The sequence below is a fragment of the Schistocerca americana genome, chromosome 4, assembly GCF_021461395.2.
Source record: "Schistocerca americana isolate TAMUIC-IGC-003095 chromosome 4, iqSchAmer2.1, whole genome shotgun sequence".
Taxonomy (NCBI): Eukaryota; Metazoa; Arthropoda; class Insecta; order Orthoptera; family Acrididae; genus Schistocerca; species Schistocerca americana.
In genome coordinates, this window is record NC_060122.1 from 620,783,821 (window position 1) to 620,809,186 (window position 25,366).

The following is a 25,366-nucleotide window of genomic DNA, read 5'->3' on the forward strand; positions in this document are numbered from 1 at the left end:
AATATAGTTGCTGAGCACTTTTCTTGCATTTGTAGTTTGGTTAATGTTTTGAACTAAAAAATATCACTATGATCCTAGCAACAAATTGACAGCTGCAAATGATCCTTGCATGGGATTGAGGCTGAAGCAAGTCGAGGCACTAGGTGGCAACTCTAAAATATGGTGCGATGTCTCACAATGGAAACTGTGACCCTACATTTTGCCACATTTTCAAAAAAGTGGCATTCAACCGTGTCCACAGCCTGTTACATCTAGGGGAAAATGCCACTACTCTATTACAAATCAGCAGTTTTGCGTGGCCGTGAATTTTAAAAAGAAATATCGTGGTGGTGGAGGGCTGGGTTCCTGCATATTGCCAACACCAGCAGTGCAAACTGGGATGTGATGCTCACACAGATACTGAACATCTCCTTGTGCCTCCAGTGGATATCGGTTACATACACATTGACCTCATGGGACCTCTACTGTCTTCAGAAGGCTACAAGTATCTATTCATGGCAGTACACGGATGCGTGAGAAGTGCAGAAGCTGTACCAGTCACAGATATATCCACCGAGACAGTTGCAAAAATGCTTGTTGCAAATTGATTAGCATGCTTCAGCTGTCCTCACCACTTTACAATAGACTAGGGCTGTGCATTTTCCAAAGCCACCACACTACAAGCTACCATCATGCCAGCAATGGAATGGTTGAAAGGGGGTATAGTATTATAAAGGCTGCTCTCGTTTGACCAAAAGAAGTGTATGGAAACACTTTCTCTGGTCTTTTTAGGGCTATGGATAGCTTATAAATGGGCCATCTGTAAGTCATTGTCTGAAATCCAAAGTGGTTTATGGGGAGTCACTGAGGACTGTGGCAAACTTCTTCACGCCTGCACTAAACTGGGTGGAACTGCCACAATTGGTACAGCTGATTCCTAAACATGTTGCAAAGCTCCAATGGCTACCTGTTTTGCACCACTGTGAACACAAAATTTTTGTACACAAAGCCTTGGCCGGCTGCTCCCATAGCATGCTGCATGCTGATTTAGTTCGAGCCCCTCTTCAGCCCTCGTACACCAGACCTTTCGAAGTGATCCAGCATAGACAGCACCTGTTAGACATTTTGCAAAATGTCAAATGCAGCAAGGTACCTGTAGAGAGGGAAACAAGTGTGGGTGATAAGTCGCCACCTTTGGACTGCATGTTGACAACCGAGGTTACGCAATGCCCTGACACATTTATGCAGACCTCAGCTATGGGCTCAGCTGCCAGCTGCTCACCTCTTGTCATACTTTTGACCACACCTATGGCTGCAACAGTACTGCAATCAACCATCCGCACAAGAACCAGATGAGTTATGTTCAAGTACCTCTATACTCAGGGCGCTCTGTGTTTTAGGTTGGGGGTGTGTGGGGAAAAATGATCAACCATATATAAGTTCTGTGAAAGTCTTGTTTATTCACTGCCTATTTTATTGTTCAAAAGTTGTTGCATTGGTTTCCTTTCCTCAGTAAAAGTGATTATCATTATACCAACAATTAGTGTTGATATTAATTTGTGGATATTTAAGTTCATCTGGAAGCCTTGTGTAACTTATTTATTATAAAACAATTTATATTATACATACAAATCGTACAATATTGTGATTTCTTGGATAAATACAATACATCGCTAGAATCATTTCGGGCTGTTGTTTAGCTCCAGTGCAATTGTGTGTGTCCCCTTTATTACCCATAAGTTGCCCAAAAGTTCTATTGAAAAACAAAATTTTGCCAAGCTGAGATGTAGCATTATACATGAAGCATTGATTCTAATTTATGGATATTTTTAATTTTCAGATACAGCTGCAAATTGCCTCATGACAGATATACTAATCTTGCCCCATTGTGGTATCTGTTGCTCAGGGGTGGAAAGTGTGTGTGTTTTGTGCAGTTACCAGTGAACTCGGTGTTGAAAGTGAGCATAGAGGTAAAAGGATTTCTGCTTTAGAGAAAAATGTTGTTTTTAGTTACCCAGTTGTATTAGAAAATATTGAGATGTCTTACAATGTACACATGTATGTTCTTTTAATAATAAGTTTATAACACTTAATTGTACAGCTTGACTTCATGAAAAAAGAAACATTTTTATGGAAATGAATATTGAAATCCTGCAATCAGATAAGATGGAAATAAAAACATTCTCATTACTGACGGTAGGCAGGTAAAAGAAACGGTGTGTCAAAAATGACAGTTTTTAGGACTATAATTTTATTCCTTCGAAAAACAGAGTTGTGGGTTAGGGGAAATGAGACTGTTCAATAACTGAATGGGGAAGTCACCCTGCATCTGAGGACTAGAGGGAATCTAATTTAAACTATAGGCAACAGGGGTAATAGAGGAATCATCAGAGGTATCCTCGCTTACTTTGCCATTATAAAGTGTTTAACCAAATTCCCTCTCCTGACTTTGAGGGCTTGCAGTGGGGACCGAGATGGTTAAGTTTAGCATAGGAACTATTGTCTGGAAATACGCTGTTTTCCCAGCAACAGCCAAAATACTACAACACACGTTGCTCTCTCATGCTTGCTGCTTCTCATCTGGGTTCACTTACAAGTAGGGCTCGATGTGATGACTATTGATGTCAACACAGATCTGGTACCTATATACCATGTTCCGTTGCACACCATCACTAATCCCTGATCCTCCAGCAGCCGCCACAGCCATAACTGCACTAACAGGTCTTTCTTTGATGCCACAAGGGTCTCATAAATCAAGGATTTACCCACTGGTAGTAGTATAATGGGTTCAAGTCAGGAGAACATGCAGGCTAAGCAACCAGGCCACCATGATCTACCCACTGTTGCCCAAATCGTTGGTGCAGGTAGTGTCTGACACACGTGAAGGGGAGGTGGTATGCCATCATGCTGGAACCACATTTTGATGCACTTTCAGTGGCACGTCTACCAAGAGCCCATGCACTACGCCATCAAGGAATCGCAAGTACGCAACACCCATGAGGTATGGTGGAAGAAAGTGTGGGCCAGGAACCCTGCCCAGATATTCAGGTGGTGGTATGCCATCATGCTGGAACCACATTTTGATGCACTTTCAGTGGCATGTTTACCAAGAGCCCATGCACTACGCCATCAAGGAATCGCAAGTACGCAACACCCATGAGGTATGGTGGAAGAAAGTGTGGGCCAGGAACCCTGCCCAGATATTCAGACCGCATCATTCCTGAAGCCCATGGAGGCACGCAGCTTACAGGTTCTCATCAGCCCACACATGACCGTTGTGGGAATTGAGAAAACCTTCACTGATGAACTTTGCTTCATCTGTGAGTAGGATTTTCCGTGGAAAGTTGAGATTGTCCACACAATGATGCAAGAACCGCCTGCAGAAGTGAGCTTGTGAAACAAAATCCTGTGCCTGCATTGCCTGTAGCTTCTGGGTGGTGGTGCTGGGTGGTGGTGGTGGTGGTGGTGGTGGGTTGATTTGTATTGGGTGTAGTTTGGTGATCCACATTCAGCCTACCTGCTATGTTTCTCTTACTCATCACCTCCTCCTCCTCCAATGCGTGGAGTACAGCTTCTTCAGACTCGGGTGTGTGGCATCACCATGGATCATCACAGATGGCCCTGCTGGTGATGAATATATTCCCATCCCTGAGACCAACTGACACACCACAGAAAAGAGGAATTGCGAAGGTGTGTGGCAGTGGGAAAACGCTCCACGTACATTTGATGCATTGAGGTTCCCCATACGGTATGCCACGCTGACGTATTCCGCAAACATGTAGTTCACTGTGGTCAACAACAATACACTAAAAATGAAATGTATGTACAGCTTGCATTCTGTAGTGCAGTGAATGGTTACTACTGTACAGTGTGAACAAAGACCACAAAGCACAACAGCAAGTACAAACAGCAGGTCACAAACAACTGAATGGTATGCAAACAAACCAGTAGAGGGCATAGGATGGCATGTTATTGGTGAATGCCATACATAACATCCTAGCCTGTGGCACCAAAAATATGGGAGGTTTGAACTTGTGTTGTAATATTTTGCGTATAGTGGAAAAATGCCCTGTTTCCTGTCCTTAATTCCTTGACCATGTTGGTCTCCACTACAAGGCCTCACTGTCTGTAAAGGGAATTTAGATACACCTTGTATGTTTCTGAACACTGACTGAGTATTTGGAGCAAATTGTGCCCTTGAGCAATAGATGGGAAATACTGTGATTTCATAAATAGTTTACTTGACAGAATTTTGCTATAAAACTACTGAGAAATTCTTCTCTGAAATTTATCTGAACATTTAACTCTAGAAACTGAGTTATGGGGGGAAATATGTTAAGTTTATTGACAGAGAACAATCCAAACATTGTCAAATTATCAAGGTTTTATCGGCCTGTAAATGGAATGTTATCTACTACAGCCTTGTTCAGTGATTTTCTGTTAGTTACTTAATTAGTTACTGACATATTCCGTTAATCTTTTGCAACGCTTTTTATCAACATGATGTGAATCAAGCTAATTATCACATTGTATATACACGATTTTTGCTACGCAATTACGAGTTACTAGATACCGCACTGGTATAAATTGAGTAAATAAGGACATACTAGTCTTTGATATAATTCGTTTAGTGATATATTTAAACCTAGCTTCTCAAATTGCTACCAGTTTTTTAAATTAAAGAATGGAAAATCCAAGATGGAATGTAAAAATATTGTGTAAAGGATAGTTGCTACTCAACATAAGGCAGAGGTGTGACTCAGAATTTCCGCTATGTGATGAGATTTGCAAATTAAATATTCATTTACGGAACAGGAGGACTTGTCCAGAAGAAATGATTTTTCCTACAATTAAAATTTCCTTTGCTGTTTGTCAAGATGTTTTATGTTATTTGGAAATTAAAGATTTTCAGTAATGGTGGTGGTGGTAGTAGTAGTAGTAGTAGTAGTAGTAGTTGTAGTAGTCTGTGGTAAACATATGTCAGTTATATGGTCGTGCCTTGGAAATAAAGAAGTCAGTCGATTAAGGGGATGAGTAGAAGATTTAGCACAAAATTTGGTTTAATGATAGGTAAAACAAAGGCAAAAATGATGAAGGTGTATGGTGAAAAGAGTAATGACTTGCTAAATAATCAAACATAAGGAAGACACATTGGTGGGAGATGTGAAAGAATTGTCCTACCTAGGAAGCAATACTACACAGGACGGCTTAAACAGAAAAGGTTTTTTTCCATGAAAGAAATCTGTTGGCACTGAACAAAGAGCTAGACTTGAGGAGTAAGCTACAGAATTTGTTTCTGTAAAGTACAACTGTGTGGAAGTGAAATAATCGAAATATGGACTGTCAAAACAGTAAAATAATAAACTTAAATAATTGAAATGCACTGCAAGAGGGTAATCTTCAGAAATTAAGTGGGCAGCTAAAATGAGAAAAGATGAGTTGTTAGAAAAAATATTGGAAAGCAATGAGTGAGTAGTCATTATTATGAGAAGACCTTTTCAGCTGGCATCTGAAATGAGGAAAAATGTAGAAGTGGGAAAAAATTAGAAATTCTGACACTCATGAAGTATCTTCTTTTGTGTATGAAGAATACAGATCTATAAATAGTTTTACAGACTAAGGATGGATATTGGATGGCACCCTGTTAATTGGATGACTAATGGGAGGAAAAAAAAGAATAAGAAACTTCTTTGCTCCATAGTAAATATTAGGTGGTAGCTACATCTACTCTGAAAGGTAAATCAGGTTATTTTTGTCAGGTTATTATTGGCACTGCATAACATATGTGCAGTGCTGTATGTTTCCTGTCTAAGTGAAGGTACGTGTGATCACTGTGATTGTAAAATTCTTATTTTTGTGAAGCAAGCACTTAAAAAGTCTTCTGTATATATGCTCAACTTATATTTTATGCAACTTGTGCGCAGTTACATTTTAATTAATTATGGGCCCTGAGTAAGTTTTTCCAGGTAATTTGTTGAAGTAGGTAAGACTGAAAAATTTGTAGCTGTTATGTGTCTTTGTTAGCTTAGCAAATGACTTGTTAATTGCATGTTTGTTTTTGTGTTAGGGTAATACTTACTTAAGTTTCCTTTAACGAAAACAAGGCAGTTATAGGTATATGGGCTAACTATTCTCATTATATTCTGTCTTTTCAAATTGGCAATGAAATGAAGAATAATGCTGGAAATAATCCTCTTCCCTTCTAGGGTTCCATATCTCAGTCGGTAAAAAGTGAATTCTTACAGGATCACTTTGTTATCTGCCTGCCTGCCTGTCTGTCTGTCCATCTGTCAGCCTGTTTGACTTTTTAAGACTTCTTCTCAGCAGTGGAGAGATGTATCAAGATGAAATTTGTCACGTACTAAGTCTTCATCCCTTGTTGGTGTAAAAAAATTGAGCTTCTAAGTCAGTGCAGTCAACAGATATGACCATTTATGTTACACATTTTGATACTCGCAAACTACCTCATCAAAACCTGTAGGGTACTTTCTGCTGACCTAGAAATGTAAAATTTGGCAAGAAGCAAGGTTTTGTGAGTACAAGTAAGAGAAAAATCAGAAAATGGTTAATCTGTAATTATATCACACAGTGTTTTTCAATCAGACTGTCTGTCTGTCCATCTGTTAACAACCTTTTTTCTTAGGAACTGCAACAGCAAATGAGAAATCACACAAAAAATTTAAACATATAACAGGCAAAGATTGTCGAGATTCTCGATTCTCCGGATGGAGAGTATCAGGCTACTCTGACAGTATTAGAAACGTACATCCTCAGTGGACAGATTGCTTTCCTGTGAAAAGATAATGTAATGAATAGCAAAAAGGGGAGTAAACATTAACAATGGTTCCATATTTAATACAATTTATTATGCAGCACTTTCATAGAAGAAAGGTAATGTCTGGAGCTTTTCTTGACTTCTCCAAGGCATTTGTCAAAATCACACAGTCTTGCTGAAGAATTAAAGAATTCGAGTATTATACATAAAACAAGGGAAAGGCAACCACACCTATAGCAGGTCGATGCTTGGGGCACAGGAACACATAACAGAAAACAGAATTCACACTAGCTTTCAAGCACTAGCTCTTTTCCCAGTGATCACATACACTCATTCACACACACAACCGCACTGACCCCAAAATGTTCACTACCGTGGCTCTGTGTGTGTGTGTGTGTGTGTGTGTGTGTGTGTGTGTGTGTGTGTGTGCGCTGTTGCTAGAAAAAAAGCTAGTGCTCTAAAGCTAGTGTGATACATACTGCTCCATCCAAGAATTGTGGTATTTTTAGGCATACTGCAGGCTGTACAGCATTGTATCAGGGCAACTAGAGACACTGCTTAACTATTGAACTTATGTTGATCAGAAGTTAAAAACATAAAATGTTCGTATCTTGTTCAGTTTATTTCTTAACAGTGTAAAAGTAGATGAAAATGAAAAGAAGATATTGTTTGCAGATGATACGGCTGTCCTGAAAGTAACTAAGAATTTTGAGGCACTTGAGAAAAACATTTTCATATCTGTAAGTAGTAAAGCACAATGGCTCATGATTAATCATATGTAAAACAAATCACACAGTTTCCAACAGTAAGCAAACAGGAATACATGGATGAAATGACTAGAAGAGATGTGCTACCACAATCTTTTTGAAGCATGCAATATGGAGTCAGAGTATGAAGAAACTTATACCAATGTAGGAATTAGAATAATATTCTTTCTAGAAAAGTCAGTTTGGGCCATATTGAGAAAGAAAGAAAAAGAATCTCGTAGAAATAGTTTTAAGATATTTTAGCTTCTCTACAAATATAAATATTTAATTCCATTTGTACAGCAGTAACGGATCATATGGTTTTATTTCAGGGTGAACCCCAGAAAAATAAAAGATTAGCAAAACAGTCAGCAGCTATAGAAGCTGTAAAGCGGCTGCATGAATGTGGTGAACTTGATGATGACATGGTCCCAAGACCAAGTGAATACATTGTCTACCATGAGAAACTGTTTCCATATCTTACAAAAGAGCCAATCGGTGGCTCTTCACCACAGCAAGGATCAAGGCAACGTAAACAATTATACGTTAAAAGGGTATAGTCATGCATTTCTTTTTCAGTTCCATAGACATAAGTCTTGTACAGGGTGCGGCAAGTAAAATTGGCCTGTAAAGTCAACACATGAACATAAAATGAAATTTAATGTATCTGATATGATTACTCATCTTCACAATAGGTGCTGAAAGTGTCCTCCGCCCACTTCAGCACACCTGTGAGATGCTTGTGGAGAATCATATATACTCTTGGCAGTTGTTCTGTTGTGATGCTATTGATGACATCCTGGATCCTGGTCTTGACTTCCTCAATTGCGTGGGGATTTATTTCATATACTTGTCCCTTTAACAGTCCTCATAATAAAAGTCACTAGTGGACATCGTCTGGTGACCGAGGAGGCCCACAAGCCTTTGCTGATTGTCCTCTGGTGTAAATATCTCATGAACATGGGACAATGATGCAGCTGATGTGTGGCATGTTGCATCATCCTGTTGAAAGTAACATAACTGACGCTCCTCCTCTGTCAAGTTTGAATAAAACTCCTCCAGAATTCCCGAATACACGTTTGAATCTGTCATCTCAGAGAATATGGCCCCCAAAACGACTGTGGGGGAAATGACACACTAAACACCAATCTTTTCGTCATGTACGGGTACCTGGTGGATCATTTGTGGATTTTCTTTCAACCAGTACTGGTTATTTTAGAAATGTATGTACTCAGACAGTTGGTGCCTTTGCAAGACACCACTGGCAACATTTTTCAACAGCCATGAACAGAAACCCCCTCTCTTCTACAGGTCAGGCTCCTTCTGTTCTTGCACAACTCTCACCCAGTGCACTTTTAACTTCGGTGCCCTTAAAACATGTCTGCAACTTCTCTCACTCCGATGAACCTGTTGACTGAATCTCATGGTTGACTTAAGAGATGTGCAGACAGAAAGTTGTCTATTCCTGAGAGCATTTCGAACCGATCCTGTATACCGCCATTTTTCAATCAGTAACTCTATGGTGCTTTATACCCTTACAGAACATCGTAGAAATTTCTCTTGAAACAAATTCTTTGTTTTTTTCAAAAGATCCTGTGCAAATGAATGCTTCAACAGTGGCCACACACTTGGGTAACTAGTACAACATTGTCACACACTCACAATAACCCCGCTTTACGCAATGAGGCCTTACTCTCAACTGGCTTCTACAAGTTTCACTGGCTGCTGCTGCCTTACATGACAGCAAAGTTCCACGCAGTATCGATACATCAGAGGAAATGGCTAGTTCGTTCATGACTGTTTGGATGGTGTTTCTAATTTTCCATTACTGTTGACGCGTGCACACTGGAACACACTGGAAAGACTGTAGGTTGTGGAGAAACCAGTAATTTAAACAAAGCAAAAAGCTACTGATGAAGGCGAAATGTGCAAGAAATATTGGCTTGGAAATGTAATTTGTCCTTCATTGCTACTGAAAAATTTAAATTAGCTTCAAGTATTGATGATAAAAATATTATTCTGTTAGTTGCCAATCTCTTGATAGGCCATGGGTGCTAAAAAGCTTGGACTTCATATTGTGTTTCTCAGTACATGGTGGAAGTCAAGAATTTTGCACAGTATGCAGTTAAGTTAATAAATATGCTTTTCAGATCTATTTGCCATCTATTCTTGAAGTGCAATGCTATTAGCTACTCATGATAAACAGTTCTTTCTACAGGAACATGACAATAACTATCAAAAGAAATGTCAACTTGGCAGTTCAGAATATGAATGCATTATCTATCATAATCTTTGTTGCTTCTCTCTGAAACGATCTCAGAAGTGTTCAAATGTGGCTTTGCTCCAGGGACAATGCATTACTCCAGCCTGGGCCAATGATACATGGAGTGTGCACAGACACCCATACAGGTACTTCCCATTGCAAAGTTGCTGCAGTTGCCATTCCCACTTCAAGATGCATGTCGTCCTCTGATATAACTTGCCACATGAAAATACATAGCAAAATCTCACAATATTTGTGCCCTAATGTATAATAATTCATTATATCATTTTATTATTGGTGAGTATTATTCTCCGTGAAGTTAGGCATAAGGTGATGTAGCACTCATCTGGAGTGATAACCAACACCACACATTTCGCTTAGATGAACACTTAACACTTAGATGAATGATCTCCTGACAAGTTCATTTATTATGCTGTAGTTACTTGTTAATTTCTGTCTTTAAGTAATGTCCTTCACTACTGCTGTTAATACCATGTATAAAATCAGTAACTATTGCTGCCATATGAAAGTTAACGTTTTCATCTTAAGAATGTAGTTTTATGATTGTTGCATTGCTCAATCAGCTTTCTTGTTATTTTTCATAATACAACGTACATCAGTCCTCTCATCTCCCAATCTTTTCCTAACAAAAGTTAACCCTAACTTGGAACTCTTAAAAAAGGACAGCTTTTAGGATAATACAACCAGTTCTGACTGTTATAAACTTATATGGGTGATGCAGGAGGAATGGTAAATATTCAAGGATATGACAGAAAAGCTCATTTGAAGCCAAAAGCTTCATATGGACATATACCCTAATCCAAATGGTTTCCAAGACAGAACATACTGAACCACCCAACCCCTTTGAAGGTTTATTGTAGCCCAACCTACCTCATTGCTTTCAGCTTCTTTGCGTGGGATGTCTTTTTGCCATTAAACCCTTTATTTGGCAATTTTGTTCTCAACCAACATTCAAATTGCAAACTGTTTTCTGCAACATGTTGCAAGTTTAATCCTTGGAATGGCAATGGTGCTTGCAAGCTATGTTTAAGCTCAAATATATAATGATATTCTGTTGTCTCTGGTGAAAATTTTCTGAATAGTGGGCATGTTTAGAAGATACCATGCAAGATTATGTGAGTGTCAGTTATTGGTGTAGCAGTTTCTTTCAGTTTCATGATGCTGTTTTTACTTGTGCAATGAAAACCGCTTAGAAAAGGAAAGAGAAAGTCTTGAAGGTGAGTTGTTATACAAATGTGTTGGCGAATTCTTACTGGGGTGTTACAAATGGACGTGTCTTTTCTGGAAAGAGGAAGAGTGAATTTTGCTGTTGGGTGGACAAGAAGCCCAGAAGAAGAAGAAGAAGCAGAAGCAGCATTAGTTTCAGTCACTTGCCAGAGTATGTGCCAAAAGGAAAGATGTAGGCATTGCCATCAGAGGTATGAACTGTAAAATGTTAAAATTGTGAAATTGTTCTGTCCTTTGTAGCAAAATTGAATGTTTTAAGACCTTTCATATGAACTGGAATAAAATGCAACCATTCTTTGTGCCACAGGAACAACATTGTAGTATTTATATTGCAGCACCCACGTGCCTTTTGTAGCAATGATACTTACAGGCATAATACTGTATTTTGAAGGAAAACAAAGAAGAAGAAGAAGAAGAAGAAGAAGAAAATGTACAATTGGTGTCATGACCAAACATATTTTGTTCAGCAAATTAAAATTTTTGTTCGCCATATTTCTGTGTGTTCTAAATAAAGGATTAAACTAGGTCGTTGAACACACAGTTGTCTATGGTGTGTTGAGTAAAGTAATGAGAGGGATTCAGATTACATCAGAGAGAAGCATCAGTGCTCTGAGTTTGTACACATGCTGGCTAAAATGCCGCACATCTACACCAATGAAATAAATGCTGATATGATGTATGTTTATGGCTTTTGTGATCATAGGGCTTCTGCTGCCCTAGAAGAATACTGTCTGTGCTTTCTGATATGTTGTATGCCTGATTGTAGCATGTTTACCAGAGTTTTCAGTGCCTTGGTTTTCCTAATGTAGAAGTTGCTTAGCCCCTTCACTGTTATAGACGTGCGCTCTGCATCCTGAGCTGCGCGTGGCTCTGTTGTGTCTGCACCGCTTGCTAAATGCTGATAACCTTTGATGAGGAATGAAGTGCCTGCCACTACGAAATGATTATCATCCAATTTTAAGAAAACCATTTTACTGAAAAAATTTGATTTTTGCGTGCCTTATATTTCATATCATCACTCGATGAGGGACTCAATTTCTTTTTGTTACTCTTCATAGTTACTGTGCTGTGTCATGTGAATTAAGACGTACCACAAAGTTTTAAGGAATTTGGGGAAGTAAAAATGCATTGGGTAAACTTTGCAAATTGTTGTTTTTAATTCATACATTGCAGTATATGAAGTGTAGATAAGATATTGAAGATTTATTTAAAATTGAGAGCAGAACGTGTATCACGTTTTCTTCTTCAGTTATTGATTTTTATATTCACTGGACAGTCGCATGCAGCATACCCATTTCTGCCCGTGTGAATCGTAATTACTTGGTTATAACAATTATCTCATTCCACAAAAGGTTTTTTTGCAAATGATTTCATGCAAAGAGGAACATGTTGTGTGTGAAATTCATGAAACTTTTTTATTCACCAACATGTAGAAGTAACTTGTCCACACCAGTGGGTGGTCGATGGCTCAGGATGCATATAGACATCAGTAGCACTGTAGGAAAACTGAAGCAGCATGCGTATACATGTCCACAGCAGCGGTGAAAGTGTTAAAGTTCAGAATAAATGATGGTTTACTGTAGAAGATAAGACAGAAATTAAATAGAGCACTTACAGTTTATTTGAATCTTCATCAATGAAATTCATATTGTACTGCGTTTCTAAAGGAAATGTAAGAATGAAAGGAAATGAAATATTTTTCAACTCAACTGCTTTGAGTTAAGAACCTAGGAACTCTTGATTCTTCCCTGTAGTTTGCTGTAACAATATAGTAATGTATGCACACTTTCTGTTTTTTTCCATGGTGAAATGTTTTAATTTATTTTTTGTTTCTTTTTTCCTAGAGTTTCTAACACCTCAGTAATGTAGACTGTAGCTTTACATAATTTTAATTTCTGAAGTTTTCTGCTCTTATTGCAGTGTCCTTTAATGTACAGTGACTGTAGACCCAAGGAATTACAGATTACATATTTACACATCATTGAAATAGAAGCAAATTATCCAAAACCACCTGAAGACAGTGATGACATGATTTTGTATGATATGTTCAATAAAGAGGAACACTTCGGGATATTATCATCCAAAGAAATTCCACAGGTTTGATTTTAATTTTAGTGCTTTTCTTATTCTTTTTGATGCTAGAATTTAGTGTAGATTAAGTTACTCAATATTTTTTCAGTTACTGGTCATGTGTAAAATAAAACCTTGAGGCTATTACTTGATGGGGAGGATACAACATATGATAAATTGGATACACATTAAATTTGAAGTTGGAAGTATTATAACCTTTAATCACCAATAATTGCGTGGATATTCAAACACACTCATTTAGAAACAATAGCTCGTTACATGATAGCAACTCAGTATCTCTTATTCGACTGCAGTGCTGTGACATGCGGCCGGCGCCGTTCGTAGCTAGGTGGCACTCCCGCGCTCAGCCGAGTTGCGGAGCGCCTCTATCGCCGTTTGCGCGTACTATCATGGCGGCACTGTTAAATGTCGTGGCACTGTCACAACACTTTTCCCCCCTTGAAAAAAAAAAAAACTCTCACTTCCTTGGAAACATGGACAGTGCGGAGACATACATGGCCTCTTGTGAGGCCCCGACAAGATCCCGCGGAGATACATGAGAGTATGGTCGAAAATGTCCAGGACGGAAGCTTGTGCGTGGCACGTGCCTCCTGGACGAGATGATGGCTGAAAACTCTGGAGCAGCATCCATAGGTGTCGTGGACCTGGCGGTGTGCTCCAGCGAGATGGGTCCCGGAGAAGACGGCGCCGCGACTGGGGCCGGTTCCGGCGTACTCGGAAGTGATAGCGACGTCGGCAGCATCAACACGTACGGTAGATCGGTAGCAGCGACAGGACTGGCTTCTCGGGCTGGTGGAGGCGAAGGAAGGGGCGGTGGCACCAGCGTGGCCACCACTCGTGGGCGCATCTGATCATAATGGCGAACAACCATGCCATCGTCCGTACGTATTTCACAAAGCCGGCGGTCGCAAAGGACCTTGACCACCCCCGGAATCCATTTAGGGCGAGATCCATACCCTTGTGCCCACACGTCGGCGCCCACAGAGTATTTTCCCGCACTAGGGGACACAGCACAAGGCCTGACAGGGTGAAGCAGGTGCAGTAGAGTGCGCAGTTGGTGGCCATGCAAGAGTTCAGCAGGGCTGTGATCACCCACAGGCGTGAAGCGATAAGAACTCAGAAATTGCAGCAGAGCGTCATCTGTGGAAAAATCACTAAGGAATTTTTTCATCTGGCTTTTGAAAGTGCGGACAAGGCGCTCGACCTCCCCATTCGATTGCGGATGGAAGGGCGGTGCTGTAACATGATGAATCCCTTGTCCAGTACAAAAATCACGGAAGGCCTGCGAAGAAAACTGAGGGCCATTGCCCGTGACGATTGTGGATGGAAGACCTTCTAGCGCAAAGATTTTGGACAAAGCCAGCGTCGTCGCCGCAGTGATGGCCGACGGACATTGAACAACAAACGGAAACTTCGAGAAGGCGTCAATCAACAGTAGCCAATAAGTACCGAGGAAGGGGCCGGCAAAGTCATCGTACACCCGTTCCCATGGCTGCGCTGGATCAGGCCACGGAGAGGGCATTGTATGAGGTGCAACCAGTTGTTGAGCACACTGACCACACGCAGCAACCATGTGGGCGATGTCCGAATCATTACCTGGCCAATAAACGTGCCTGCGGGCCAGGGACTTAGTCCGAGAAATATCCCAATGGCCTTCATGCAACAGTTTGAGAACATCTTTGTGAAGAGAGGCTGGCACCACGACCCGTGGAGAGGCGCCATCCGTGACCAGAAGAACAACACCATCATGAACATACAGACGAAGGCGCAAGGCATGGTAGTTGCAAAGGGGATCCGATGCCCGGCCCTTGGTCCTGTCCAGCCAACCCCGTTGAACAAAACCGATCACCTGACGCAGGACCGGATCCCGCGCAGTAGCCGACGCGACCTGCAAACCTGTAAGTGGAAAACCCTCGACCGCACGACGTTCTTCCTCATCAATGTGGAAACAGAGTAGTTCATCACGATCGAAAACCGGGTCGGGGCCCATCGGCAATCGCGACAATGCTTCAGCATTGGCATGCTGGGCTGTGGGGCGATAGTGAATCTCATAGTGAAAACGAGACAAGTATAAGGCCCGACGTTGCAGGCGGTGAGCTGCCTTATCCGGAAGTGACGCCGAGGGGCTGAACAGAGAGACCAGCGGCTTCTGGTCGGTGATGAGGTGAAACTTAGAACCATACAAAAAAATGCTGAACTTTTTTAGAGCATAAATGAGAGCGAGCGCCTCCTTTTCGATTTGAGAGTAACGCTGTTGCGCATCGTTGAGGGTCTTGGAAGCATAGACGATGGGTCGTTCCGACCCATCCTCATACCGATGGGCGAGAACAGCTCGTAGGCCATACTGTGACGCGGCAGTCACCAGAACCAAGTGCTGACCCGGTTCAGGTGGACAAAAGCCTGCTCACACTCGTCGGACCAACAGAAAGGGACGTTCTTGCATAACAGCTGATGCAGAGGATGAGCTACCACCACCGTGGATGGAATGAATTTGTGATAATAAGCAATCTTGCCTAGAAATGCCTGAAGTTCGTTGACCGTAGACGGCCGGGGTAGAGCGTTAATGGCCGCAATGTGCTGACGTAGAGGACGTATACCCTCACGCGACAAGTGGAAACCAAGATACACAATGGAGGGTTGGAAGAACTGTGACTTGTCCAGATTGCACCTCAACCCAGCCGAATGCAAAACCCAAAACAGGGAACGCAAATTGCGAAGGTGCTCCTCAGTGGAGGCCCCCGTGACAACAATGTCATCCAGATAGTTTATGCAGCTGGGAACGGAAGCTGTGAGCTGTTCCAAAAACCGCTGAAAAATGGCCGGCACGCTAGCGACGCCAAATGGTAACTGCTGGTACTGATGCAACACACAAGGAGTGTTGATGACTAGAAATTCCTTGGAAGAAGCATCCAACGGCAACTGATGGTACGCCTCCGATAAGTCAAGTTTGGTAAAGAACTGGCCCCCAGCGGGCTTGGTAAATAACTCCTCAGGACGGGGAAGAGGATAAGTGTCGATGAGGCTCTGAGCGTTGACAGTGGCTTTAAAATCACCACACAGTCGCAGACTCCCGTTTGGTTTAGAGACCACCATGATTGGCGATGCCCATTCGCTGGAGGTAACAGGAAGGAGAATCCCTGAAGCTGTTAACCTGTCTATCTCAGCCTTGACAGGTGCACGCAACACCACCGGAATAGGGCGTGCTCGGAAAAACTTAGGGCGAGCTGTAGGTTTAAGAGTAATGTGGGCTTCAAAATCCTTGGCACGACCCAGACCAGCAGAGAACACGGACGAAAATTCAGAACACAATCCATCCAGCTGTTGATACGGAATATCCTCAGATATGAGGTGCACATCATCATCAATGGAGAACCCGAACAACTGGAAAGCATCATAACCGAACAGGTTTTCAGTGCCCGCATGATCCACCACATAAAACGTGAGGGACCTAACAACAGACTTGTAGGCAGTGGAAGCATCAAACTGGCCAATGATAGGAATTTACTGTTTATTATGAGTTCTCAGATTTCGCGTAACTGGAGACAAGGGAGGGGAGCCCAACTCCAAATACGTGCGAGAATTAATGAGAGTTACTGCAGAGCCAGTGTCCACTTGCATGCGAATGTTTTTATCCAGAACACGAACAGTAACAAACAACTTATTTGTTTGAGAAAGCACACAGTTAACATCCATGTCCGATGCCTCGTCCTTGTCAACAGGAACTTTAGGGGACTGACACACAGAAGCAATGTGGCCTTTTTTCCTACATGAATTACACGTGGCCCAACGTTTTGGACACGCGGCCCTGTCATGCTGTACGAGACGACGTGGACAAGAAGGAAGTGCGGAACGAACCTGCATCTGTGGTTGCTGTTTTCGCTGCGAGCGTTGCGGCCCAACGCGACGTTGTTTACGCGAGTGAACCGCTGCCACATCTTCGTTCTCCTGTGAAACAGGCAAATTGTCCGTGTCGAAAGTTGACTGTACAGCGCCTACATCACACCATGTGTCTATTTGCGCGCCAGCAGCATGAGACACTTCAAAGGATTGAGCGATGCTTAGAACTTCCGACAACGACGGGTTTGGCAGTTTTAGGGCACATTGCCGAACTTCTTTATCAGGAGCAAGCCATAGAATAGCATCCCTAACCATTGAATCAGCATAAGACTCATGATGAGTGTCCGTGACAAACTGACATTTCCTACTCAGACCATGTAGTTCCGCCACCCAAGCCCGGTAAGATTGATGGGGCTGTTTACGACGCCGGTAGAGTGCCACGCGGGCGGCAACGACATGGGTGTTTTTTCAGTAATAGTTAGACAATAAGTCACACATTTCTTGGAAGGACAGAGAGGCAGGTTCCCGCAGAGGGGCTAATTGAGATAGCAGCTGATAGATCCATGGGGAAATCCAAGGTAGAAATAACGACTTACACATAGGAGCATCGACAACGCCGAAAGCCAAGAAGTGTTGCCGCAAACGCCTCTCATAATCCTCCCAAACTTCAGCGGCCTCGTCGTAATGAGGGAATGGAGGCGGAGAAGAGGAAGACAGACGATGAGTAAGCGACGTCGACAATACCTGAATAGCAGCCGTCAGCTGTGTTTGTTGTGCCTGAATAGCAGCCGTCAGCTGTGTTTGTTGTTCAATGAGCGCTCGCATAAGCTGTTTCATGTCTGCCCCGTCACGAACACACTAATCCACAACGCAGTGAAAATATCCGACCTCGTCGCCAATAAGTATTATAACCTTTAATCACCAATAATTGCGTGGATATTCAAACACACTCACTTAGAAACAATAGCTTGTTACATGATAACAACTCAGTATCTCTTATTCGACTGCCGTGCCGTGACATGCGGCCGGCGCCGTTCGTAGCTAGGTGGCGCTCCCGCGCTCAGCCGAGTTGCGGAGCGCTTCTATCGCCGTTTGCGCGTACTGTCGTGGCGGCACTGTTAAATGTCGTGGCACTGTCACAACAAGAAGAAAAGACTAACCCTTAAATTATATAACTTAATAAATCCTCATATGGGTTACACAGAGACATGACTTGCTGGCTATGTTGGTGAATGTCAGATTACACATACTAAGTTCTGACCGTCAATCCTCACTTCTTCCTTGTATTTTTTTCTGATTTCATTACTTCTTTTACTTCTGCTAGGGACTTGTTGATGTGAAAAGTGCCAAGCTGCACTGTAGTTTGGAATCCATGGTAAATGAAACTATATAGTTCCAGAAACTGTATCAAGTCTCAAACATATATGATTTACATATGCAGGATGCAGGCTGAAGCGATAAATGAAAATTTGTACCATGGCTGCGATTCAAACCCGGGTCTCCTGTTCACTACACAGATGCGATAACCATTACACCACCCTGGCACAGTGGCTTTGTTAAACTGCCAGGACTACTATAGCATGCCTCCCTCCTCAATCCAAATTCCCACTCTTGACTCTTCTGATTAGGTATCATCCTAAACTCAAAACAGCGTTGCAGAAGCTCTCCATCTGTTTTTAATAGCACATTAGCATCAAATTAAATGGGGATCCTGCCAGAACCCACATGTAGGTGGTTTAATCAAATGAAACAATACGGTTCCAGAGACCTTTTCAAGTCTCAAGCATCCATGATATATATGTGCAGGCTGAAGCTATTCTCAACTATTAGAATCATATCCTAATCAAATTCTAGTGGTTGTCCAGTCATTTTTAGCATTGTATCCTTAGATAATCCAGGTGCAGTAAAATACCAAGACAGATCCAATTTGTGTGCTTTTATACAAGAGGCATAGTGGCTAGCACATCTGCCTAGTGCACAGAAGACCCAGGTTTGAATTAAGGCCTTGGTACAAATTTTCATTTGTTGGCCCAGTCTGCATATACTACACTCCTGGAAATGGAAAAAAGAACACATTGACACCGGTGTGTCAGACCCACCATACTTGCTCCGGACACTGCGAGAGGGCTGTACAAGCAATGATCACACGCACGGCACAGCGGACACACCAGGAACCGCGGTGTTGGCCGTCGAATGGCGCTAGCTGCGCAGCATTTGTGCGCCGCTGCCGTCAGTGTCAGCCAGTTTGCCGTGGCATACGGAGCTCCATCGCAGTCTTTAACACTGGTAGCATGCCGCGACAGCGTGGACGTGAACCGTATGTGCAGTTGACGGACTTTGAGCGAGGGCGTATAGTGGGCATGCGGGAGGCCGGGTGGACGTACCGCTGAATTGCTCAACACGTGGGGCGTGATGTCTCCACAGTACATCGATGTTGTCGCCAGTGGTCGGCGGAAGGTGCACGTGCCCGTCGACCTGGGACCGGACCGCAGCAACGCATGGATGCACGCCAAGACCGTAGGATCCTACGCAGCGCCGTAGGGGACTGCACCGCCACTTCCCAGCAAATTAGGGACACTGTTGCTCCTGGGGTATCGGCGAGGACCATTCGCAACCGTCTCCATGAAGCTGGGCTACGGTCCCGCACACCGTTAGGCCGTCTTCCGCTCACGCCCCAACATCGTGCAGCCCGCCTCTAGTGGTGTCGCGACAGGCGTGAATGGAGGGACGAATGGAGACGTGTCGTCTTCAGCGATGAGAGTCGCTTCTGCCTTGGTGCCAATGATGGTCGTATGCGTGTTTGGCGCCGTGCAGGTGAGCGCCACAATCAGGACTGCATACGACCGAGGCACACAGGGCCAACACCCGGCATCATGGTGTGGGGAGCGATCTCCTACACTGGCCGTACACCACTGGTGATCGTCGAGGGGACACTGAATAGTGCACGGTACATCCAAACCGTCATCGAACCCATTGTTCTACCATGCAAGGGAACTTGCTGTTCCAACAGGACAATGCACGTCCGCATGTATCCCGTGCCACCCAACGTGCTCTAGAAGGTGTAAGTCAACTACCCTGGCCAGCAAGATCTCTGGATCTGTCCCCCATTGAGCATGTTTGGGACTGGATGAAGCGTCGTCTCACGCGGTCTGCACGTCCAGCACGAACGCTGGTCCAACTGAGGCGCCAGGTAGAAATGGCATGGCAAGCCGTTCCACAGGACTACATCCAGCATCTCTACGATCGTCTCCATGGGAGAATAGCAGCCTGCATTGCTGCGAAAGGTGGATATACACTGTACTAGTGCCGACATTGTGCATGCTCTGTTGCCTGTGTCTATGTGCCTGTGGTTCTGTCAGTGTGATCATGTGATGTATCTGACCCCAGGAATGTGTCAATAAAGTTTCCCCTTCCAGGGACAATGAATTCACGGTGTTCTTATTTCAATTTCCAGGAGTGTAGATCTGTTCAAAAAATTCGGAACTTTGTCGACAAAATTTTTCTTTACTTACCTTTCGCTTACTGCGCATGGTCTCCTTCAAAGTACTCTCCTCCACAAATGATACACCGCTCTTAACACTGTTCCCACTTCAGGGAGCAGTCCTGGTACACCACTTGCTGGATAGCGGAGTGCCTTCTGAGAATTTTCTTTTATCTTGACTATCATTGCAAATCTTTGTCCTTGCAGTGGTGTTTTCAACTGTGGGGGGCAAAAAAAAAAAAAAAAAATCTGCAGGGGCCCTGGTCTGGAGAGTACGGAGGATGAGGCAGCACAGTGATTTTGTTTTTTGTACAATAGTCAAGCACCAACAGGGATGAATATGCAGATGCATATGCAGATGCATTGTCATGATGCAAGAGCCACTTTTCATGCTGTTTCCTTCTCACATTTTCTCGCAGGCATCACAACATGTCCTAATAGTACCATTGATTAACAGTTTGTCCCTGTTTCACGAATTCATGCTGAACAAATTCTTCAAAGTCAAAGAAAACTTATCAGCTTTGATATTTGACCTAACCTGATGAGATTTTTTTGGTCTAGAAGAATCTTGCCCAACCCATTATGAAGACTGAACCTTTGTCTGAATATCATAATCATAGACCAACACCTCATCACCAGTTATGATTCTCTTGAGAAACATCTCATTCTCATTTGCGTGATCCAAAAGCTGTTCAAAGATTGCAAGGCGAAAGTCTTTCTCGTCTTGACTCGTGAGCCATGGGACGAACTTGATGGCAACATGTTGCATTCTGAGGTGATGTGTCAGGATTTCGTTACTTGATCCAACTGAAATGTTACATTCTTCTGCAATCTCTCAGTCAGTCTTCGATTGGCATACACAGTTTCATTGACATACCTGCACAAGTGTCGTTGGTAGACATCGAAGGTTGTCCTGAATGAGGGTCATCCTTAACTTCCATTCAGCCATTTTTAAACTGTGCCAGCCATTTGTAACACCTAATAAGGCTTAAGCACTCATCACCATAGGCTTCCTACATCATTTGATGTGTCTCTGTAAAGGGTTTCATGCAAAATTTAATGCAGACACATTACTCCTCTAGCTCGAAATTTGCAAACTGTGTAACACAACATTCTACTCAATAGAGTGCTGAACAATAACTAACAGGCATACAACAGTGAAACTCCTGGCAGTTAAATATTAAACACGGGCGTGTGCAGGGATGCCAACTGCATTTCACACCTATACACCATTGGTGTGAAATTATGAATGTTCCAGAATTTTTTAAACAGACCACAATATACACCATGTTACACAATTTGTCACCCTCTAACCAGATGAGTAAGTCAATTGGAAGGTCAGAGGAAGGCAATGGCATACTGCTTCCAATAGAACCAGTAAAGCATTGTGTTGTTCAAACCAACCTTCAGTTTAAGGACAACCTTATTGTGCAAAACAACAAATTAAATGCTACACAAAACAATTAGAAAATCAAAATTAATGCGTAATGGTGAATACATATTATATAATTCAACAGATAAAGTAAGGGTGTGTGAAATGTCACAGAAAATAAAAACAAATTGTTGCAAACGGTTCATCATGTAAAAATGCAACACAATCAGATACAAATAAAAATTTTATATGCCATTAAAAGCAATGGGCACATAAATAACTTCCTTGCTGGTGGTACGGAAAATATGAAAAGGTCAAAAATTAATTAAAATAGTCAATGTGACAACTGTAAAAGAAACACATCTAGTTAGTCAATGCAGATCAGTACTGCCACATAAAATGAAGTAGCAAATGGAATAAAATAATTTAAAAGTTTATACTCTGCAGGCATTGATAGTATTACCACAATGACACTCTGTGATTACTCATTTGAAGCAGTCAGTTTTACTTAGCTGAAGGTAATTCCAATTTATAGAAAAGTGAGAGCAAAAACATAAATTACTACATTCCGATTACTGTATGATTATTTCATGCATTCCAAATTTATACACGACAAACTTATGTAATTTAAAAACAAACATAAAATCTTATGTAAGGAATAAATTGGATTCAGAAATGAGAGATCATTGATAACTGCTGTCCAAGAGTGCATTAACTGCATGCTAAACCCATAAGATAAAAGAGAAATAATATGAATTTTAATGGACTTTGACATTCTTCATGATCAAAGGTTTTGATGAGATTTTTCTGATCAAGCTTGAAAAGTATGGCGTTAGAGACTTGCCCAACAGAGGGGCCATTTCTTTTCCAAGTAATCTTCAAACAGTTGAGCATTAATTACTCCACTGTAAAACTTAAAATATATAGTTATTAAATATATGTGAGAGTATAATCTAAAAATATATGGTATGTACAACAGGCAGTAATGAGACACCATTTCTTCCTTTGCATATAAATAATCTGAATTTAAATGTGGACCCACATCTGCTACAAGATAAATCTAAACAATAATCATCATGGTCTGTAAACATGTCATAAAATAATTTTTAGATGAGCACAGAGTAATCTACAGTCAATAAAAAGTAAGCAGCTAATTGTGAGACTACCATGGAAAAATCCAGGGTTCAGTCCCCAGTCGGCCCTAATATTTTTTCTGTTATTTTCTTCACTGATAATGTTTTGTTAACAGAAAGAAATGCCAAAACACAACATGATAGAGCGCCCATATTAAGCTGTAGGTTTCCTTATAACTGTCTGAGTAAGTAGGATCAAGTTTGAAAGAAGACAGTGGCATACCACCTTCAGTAGGATCATGTTCTGTATAGCACTGTGATGTTCAACCTTAGAAGATAGCATTTTATTATTATTTAAAGTGAAGCTGTTTCTGTAGAATTTCACTGTGTTAAAAACAAGGGTCTTTTTATCCAAAGTATCTCTATAACTTTTTCAGCCAATTGTAAACGAACGGTACAGAAACAAAATTCTCCTGACTCAATAATTGAACAATTTGCTGACATTTGTATGCTCACGTCTGTTGCCCAGCACCATATGGTGAATAGTGAGCTACACTCATATGACAGTTTCTCACATGTTTGGTGCTTCAGAGATATTTTTTGTGTATTACTGCTTTATAATATATTTCTATAGTTGAGCGTTTATTGTTGATCTGTGACAAATCCATCGAACTTGTACTTTTCATTAAATTTTAAGTTCATACCTTTAGTGTATACATGTGACTGATTTATATTCATTCACGTGTAAAACACACAGAAAGAAGTTGTGCTACTTTTGTTAATTGCTCTGACACTTTTGTGCCCTCTTCTCTGGTGCAAGAGTGGGAGGGTTGAAGGATTCCTGTTATTTCAGTTCATGTCAATTGACTTCGCTAATACCCTCCAGTGGTACCCAGATTAATGTATTTGTACTATAACTGTACGGAAAAGGAAGTATTCACAGTTTCAGGTTTTGATGAGGGTGAATGTGTGCGCAAATATACCAAAGAATGTGCTTCTAACAAAGATTTTATGACTCATTTCATCATTGTCATCATCTTCACCATCACCACCATCATCATCAGTAATACGGTGTTTGTGATTGTATTGTTAGTTGTAATAAGGGAAATGGGGTAAACATTTCCTCTAAAGGTAAATTGTTCTCATTTCAGGACTTTCTATTTCCATTATATTCTTCAGAAGGGAAACTCAAAGTAACAGTGAGGAACACTCACAAACTGTACACATTAAGTAAAGAGGAAATATGTCATTGTGAAGAATTCCATCAGTTTATTTTTCGTAAGGTGCTGAACATTGTAAAGCCCTTCATGTGTGTCGACCAGGAAAGAAGAGATCATTCGTATTTGATTGTGCCTGTCAGGAAATCAGAAAATGGTGAGTTTCATAAAAACCTTTTAACACTTACACACACACTTTTGTATTCAGTAGATGTCTTAGTGAAAGTACATAAAAAGGCTCTTTTTTTTAGATATCCCATATTTTTACAGGAATAGCACTGTACAAAACTATGAAAAAGTCATATAAACACACATCAGGAAAAATGTAGTTGTTGAGGTGTGGGGCATTTTACTTGCTTTGGGGATGTCAGTTGTTCATTTCTAATTGATTGTGTTTATTTGTGTCTATATATAGTTTTCGAGTGTGGTCCTTCGTAAGACTTGGAACAGTCTCATACATCAGCCATTCAATATGTATTGTTTAGAGTTTGTGCTGCCATCGCACAAAATTGGTGATTGTTTGGAGTTAAATATAATTGTGAAATTAAATATCCTGAGGTCCCATTCCATATGAAAAAATGTTGTTCCAGTAGCTTTCAGACATGGATCATTTATAACAAAGAGAAGGAATCATAGTTGACATCACATATTTCGCATGCCTTTTATGGAGGTGTGAATGTTGTGACAAGTCACAGATGATGCTGAAGCCAGTGTATGGAGAATTGAAGCTGTTAAATGCATCTAAACCACACTTGTTAAGCGTCCTGTTCTGCATAAGCAGTTACTTATCATGTCCATTGCAGTGTGTGTAAGCTGTCAGACCATAAGACCACCATGCCAGATTACTGATCTGACTGTGGATTCTAATAAGTGTAAATCTGCAGTTCACAGCTTTTGTTTTGTTGATGGATAAGGTGTGATTTGTATAGAGTTCAATGATATTTTACCACAATAGCCATGTGTGGGCAGATGCAAATCCTAGAGTGATCTTGGAAGCAAGGCATCAGTTTCACTTCAGTATCAATTTGTGAGTAGGAATTGGAAGTGACTGACTTATGGGAACATACATTTAGCAAGCAGATTAATAGTTCATTATTTATCACTAATTTGTGTGTGTCAGATTACTTGCACTATTGAAGAGAGTTACCATTGTAGTAAGACAGTGGATGTGGCTTATGAATCACAGGGCACCACCTCACTTTCTGCACCCTGTACAATAGTGTCTGACACAAATGTTCAGTGAGTGATGTATTGGTCCAAGTGGTCTGATATCATGGTCTCTTT

At 41.5% G+C, this 25,366-nt stretch overlaps 1 protein-coding gene across 4 annotated transcripts in view; it reads left to right on the forward strand.

Moving 5' to 3' along the window:
- LOC124614023 (endoribonuclease Dicer-like) overlaps nucleotides 1-25,366 on the forward strand; it is a 444,738-nt gene that overhangs the window by 245,295 nt on the left and 174,077 nt on the right. For all 4 annotated transcript variants that reach the window (XM_047142837.1, XM_047142840.1, XM_047142839.1 and 1 more), the window contains exons 11-14: nucleotides 1,820-1,949; nucleotides 7,833-8,054; nucleotides 12,932-13,108; nucleotides 24,017-24,239. In XM_047142837.1, coding sequence (XP_046998793.1) covers nucleotides 1,820-1,949; nucleotides 7,833-8,054; nucleotides 12,932-13,108; nucleotides 24,017-24,239 — 752 coding nt within the window. The remainder of the gene's footprint in view (nucleotides 1-1,819; nucleotides 1,950-7,832; nucleotides 8,055-12,931; nucleotides 13,109-24,016; nucleotides 24,240-25,366) is intronic.